At 45.8% G+C, this 4,816-nt stretch overlaps 1 protein-coding gene across 2 annotated transcripts; it reads right to left on the bottom strand.

Annotated features, from left to right (window-relative positions):
• Positions 1 to 612: 612 nt before the first annotated feature.
• LOC134470142 (gap junction epsilon-1 protein) lies at positions 613 to 3,259 on the bottom strand. Of its 2 annotated transcripts, none has more exons than XM_063224165.1 (3): positions 3,083 to 3,259; positions 1,724 to 1,906; positions 613 to 1,008 (listed from the first exon to the last, which is right to left on the bottom strand). In XM_063224165.1, exons 1-3 carry the CDS (start codon positions 3,119 to 3,121, stop codon positions 613 to 615), a joined length of 618 nt encoding a protein of 205 aa, XP_063080235.1. In that variant the 5' UTR covers positions 3,122 to 3,259. The 2 variants fall into 2 exon arrangements, with proteins under 2 accessions (XP_063080235.1, XP_063080236.1); XM_063224166.1 differs by lacking the exon at positions 3,083 to 3,259 and adding an exon at positions 2,304 to 2,342.
• Between the last annotated feature and the right edge of the window lie 1,557 nt (positions 3,260 to 4,816).

The following is a 4,816-nucleotide window of genomic DNA, read 5'->3' as shown; positions in this document are numbered from 1 at the left end:
TGATTGACAGGTATGTACAAAATACCAAATATATAATACCTTCAAATGATCATTTCACATGTAAGAAAAAGCAAAAAGTCCAGTGGCCCTATTAGCCAACCACACATATATTGTATAATCAAGTACAATCCTCTTAACATCACGAAACATCACGTGATGAGTGGACAGTCATTGCTCCGGGTGCATCCTGCTGCTTCCTCCTTGTTGTGTGAGGTGTAGACATGAGAGTCTGAAACAGATTTAGTTTATGTACATGGATAATTGTTTAGGTAGGTGTGTGTGTATGAGAGCATGTACCATGTATGGTGTGTGTGTGTGTGTGTGTGTGTGTGTGTGTGTGTGTGTGTGTGTGTGTGTGTGTGTGTGTGTGTGTGTGTGTGTGTGTGTGTGTGTGTGTGTGTGTGTGTGTGTGTGTGTGTGTGAGAGAGTGTGTGTGTGTGTAGTATGTGTGTGTGTGTGTGTGTGTGTGTGTGTGTGTGTGTGTGTGTGTGTGTGTGTGTGTGTGTGTGTGTGTGTGTGTGTGTGTGTGTGTAGTATGTGTGTGTGTGTGTGTGTGTGTGTGTGTGTGTGTGTGTGCGTGCGTGTGTGCACATGTGCATGCACGCAGAAAGGTCATTGACTGCTCAAATAGCCAAGTCTCCTGGAAAGTATCTCAAAGACCTCCGCGACACACAGCACGACAGTGATAACGGTGAAAATGTACATGGCGCTGAGGAATATGGTCTTCTCAAAGTGCTCGGGCACCATGCACTTGGTGAAGTTGTAGCTCTTCTCCAGCGCGCTGGCGTCACACGTGTAGAGCGGGGCCACCTGGAAGCCAAACAGGTGGCTCTGCAGCCAGAAGGCCACCACCTCCAGGATGATCCGCAGCAGCACCGAGATGATGTAGTACACCGTGGACATGGGACCATCCAAGATGTCCTCCTGCTCGATGTTCTTGCACGCCGCGTAGAGGTGGAACACCGCCCCCGGCACCAGGACGGTCACCAGCTGTAAGGCCCAAAACACCTAGTATGGGGAACGGAGAGAGAGAGAGAGAGAAGTGTTTCACGATGTGAATTGTGGGTAACACTTTACTTGAGCCAGGTGTCATATGCGTTACAAAACAACGTCATAACAGTGTCATAATGCAGTCATTCATGTGTCACAATCATTATGTCAATGTCATAAACATTTTATGACTAAATCATTAAGTGACATTCGGTTATTACAAAGACAACCCTAACGATGTCAACTTTTCATGACCATAAAACATATATGACGCTGCTACCATGTTTATGACTCGCTCATGACTGTGTCATGACACTGTTTTGACAATATTATGGCACTGTTATGTCATCCGTATGACGCCGGCGTCAAGTTAAGTGTTACCGAATTGTGTTTATGTATTCCATGTATTTTCTAAATGTACTGTATGAGTGTTGCATGTGATGCAGTGACTGTTTGAGCCCAACACAAATTTCACCCCCTGTGGACGGAGGAGTACTCTCCACTCTAATGATTATTGAATAGCTATCACTGCATTCTCAAAATACTGTTACATGAATCTGTACGATTTACATAAATGTTGTAGGCCTACATAAATCATGCAATGTTTCAAATAACATCCCCATGTAGTTCAGTAGTAGCATATCACAAGTTATAGTGGGTATTTCTTTGCGTGGGCCCACAGCACAGCACACAGTATGCAACATGTGTGAAGAAAAGTCTGCTCTCTGGGCACCTGCGGCGTTATCGGTCGAAACTGGTTGTAGCAGAAGAGGTTGAGCTCCCTGCTGTCCGGGTCACAGCTGAAGTGGAGCGCTTCATTTCCATACACTGCAAATCCCAGAACGCCCAGGAAGAACATGCGCACCGAGCCGAAGAACAGAGTGTGGAACTGGCCTATCACAGTGGGAGGCCGCAGCTGGGAAACAAAAGAAAAGAGATAGATAGATAGATAGATAGATAGATAGATAGATAGATAGATAGATAGATAGATAGATAGATAGATAGATAGATAGATAGATAGATAGATAGATAGATAGATAGATAGATAGACAGGAAGACAAAGAGAATAATATTATTTTAGCAACATGTTATAAAATTACATCACATTTTCATTGAACATTAACATATTTTCTTAGGCGTGCAGAAGAAATGGAAGGAACACAAAAATAGCACCGAACACAGTATAACAATAACAACCAAAATTCAGAGTTCCCCAAAAAATAACTCTCAGAGCATGTGTCTTGTTTCGGGTTTCAACCTGTAAATAAGACAGAGAGAAATCCTATCAAGTCCCACCCCATTTGTGTACTCACACATCCTTCATAGAAGTTCTTGATGTAGTTTAAAGACATGGTTTGGTCCCTTTTTTACAAGCACGGCTAATCTGCGATGCTTGGCCTTCATATCCAACCTGCTGCTGGCATTTGTGCGCCCGTAGCTCTCGCTGTACGCTAGCTGCCTGTTGCTCTTAATGACCTTTGCCGCAGTGCAAAGCCCCCCCGTGAATAATGCCATGTCTCCTTTTCAGCCCCCGCCCAGACCTGTACCAGTGTGCTCACGAGGTACCCGCACACACACGCAACAAAAAGGCCCACACAAAAGCAGTGGACATGTGCTCTCTTTATTATAATCCCCCCCTGAACTCTGTCAGCAAAAAAAAGAAGTCACTGACTGCCCCTCTCACCACACAACAAAACAGGTGAAGGGTAAACGACTTTAGTGAAAGCCCACCAAAGGAAAATGTATGTAACCTTTTTTTTAACCCTAAATATGAATATAAATATCTGAGAGTAATACTAACTCTGTGTTCATGAACCGTGCTCCATCTATTCAGGAACTAATGTCTGGCGTAATTAAAGGTCTCAATTGTTGACTGTGAGCATCTGCTGATGCATTCCAACACTCTTACACATGAAAGCCCCCCTGAACACATGGAAAATATGAAGTAAGCCATGGAAAACACAAAGTCCACCCAAGCCAAAAACACCGGCCTCAAGAATTACCAAGACACCACTCCTCCGTCAAGGACTCGACCAATCCAAACCCCACCAGGCCCCAAAAGGAAAGAAAGAGAGAAAAAAAGCCAGCGCACCAGGCGAAGTCCGGGTGGTGAGTTGTTCGTCCTCGCCATTTGGCTGGAGTGTATGCTCTTCCCTCATGCCAGCTCTGGTCCCTAAGCGAGTGAACCACAGGCCAGTAGTTCCATCCACGTTTCACCTCTCCTGCCCCCCACCTCCACCACCACCACACGCTTTCCAAGGCAGCTAACAGCAGCAGCAACGCAACGCAGCACCAGCTCCACACACAAAGCAGCAGGTCAGGTCGACATGCTCAGAGGTCCGCTGGTGAAAAGTGGAGGTGGGTGGCGGAGGGCCGCTGGCTAGAGGAGCTGAATAGCAGCAGGTCAGACTGCGTGGCAAGCAGACAAGGGAGCCGAGCTAGCCGCCGGCCTGGTACAATGGCCCTCTCTCTCTCCGCAACACTGGATCAGCCAGTCAACAGAAAAGCTTCAGGCTGCTTTTTTCAGCTACTACATGACCTGTGTGTGTGTGTGTGTGTGTGTGTGTGTGTGTGTGTGTGTGTGTGTGTGTGTGTGTGTGTGTGTGTGTGTGTGTGTGTGTGTGTGTGTGTGTGTGTGTGTGTGTTGCGTTGCGCATTGTGGCTATATGACCTGTCCGTGTGCGTGTGTTTGTGTGTGTGTGTGTGTGTGTGTGTGTGTGTGTGTGTGTGTGTGTGTGTGTGTGTGTGTGTGTGTTGCGTTGCGCATTGTGGCTATATGACCTGTCCGTGTGTTTGTGTTTGTGTGTGTGTGTGTGTGTGTGTGTGTTGCATTGCGCATTGTGGCTATATATGACCTGTCCGTGTGTGTGTGTGTGTGTGTGTGTGTGTGTGTGTGTGTGTGTGTGTGTGTGTGTTTGTGTTTGTGTGTGTGTGTGGTGCATTGCACGTTGTGCGCGCACAGCTCTGTAGCCCGCGGAAAAGAGGAGAACTGGCTTAAATAGAAGCAGCTGGATTCGACAAACGGACTTCTCTCCTCCCAAACTCCTTTTTGGCATTGTGATGGGAACACCTGGTTTTTAATAGCTACATGGGTGGCTGGCACAGGCTCGCACACTTTTATGGCATCCTCATCCCCACTTTTAAAAATATTTACAGTGAACATTTGCAGTCCTGTGTAGGGTGTCCAAAAGTCCTCTCATGCGTTAGTATTTCATAATGTCTCCTAGCTAGCACTATATACTGTATTTGTAAAATCATGAAACAATTGCCTTCAAAACAAATGGGTGCTGCTACGTACAAATAATATGGGAATATTCTGTTAAGTAGGTTTTCAATGTTTAATATGTGAATGCTCACCCCAAACCAAGAGTGAGAAACCAAGCAAACATGCTTTGGACGTACAGTGAGCTGACTGTGGTTTCATAGGCTCTTTTTTTTCCTGGACATGTGTTCATGATCCCTCACATCGGGGCCGGCCCAAGCCTTTATGGGGCCCTAAGCAAAATTTCATCCGGGGCCCCTCCATACCACCACCCACTAAGCATCAGATTCTTTATACGTGTAAGCTTCATTTACTAAGTTTCACTTTCTCAAACAGAAAACCATTTATCATTAAGGAATATCTCAGTGTTGCTTCAAAACTGTTACTCCTCATTATATTCTGTGTCTTTTATTATTTTCATTGTGTAATTGGTACATGAGAAAGACATATGATTAGGGAAAAAGGAGGAGAGCTCACTTCTTCCTGAAACGTTGCTTCTCACTGATGTGGGGGCCCTAAGCCATCGCATAGTTTGGTTATGCCTCGGGACGGCCCTGCCTCCCA

Source organism: Engraulis encrasicolus, chromosome 19 (assembly GCF_034702125.1).
Source record: "Engraulis encrasicolus isolate BLACKSEA-1 chromosome 19, IST_EnEncr_1.0, whole genome shotgun sequence".
Classification (NCBI taxonomy): domain Eukaryota; kingdom Metazoa; phylum Chordata; class Actinopteri; order Clupeiformes; family Engraulidae; genus Engraulis; species Engraulis encrasicolus.
The sequence above is the reverse complement of the archived record's forward strand: the minus strand, read 5'-3'. Positions and strand labels throughout refer to the sequence as shown.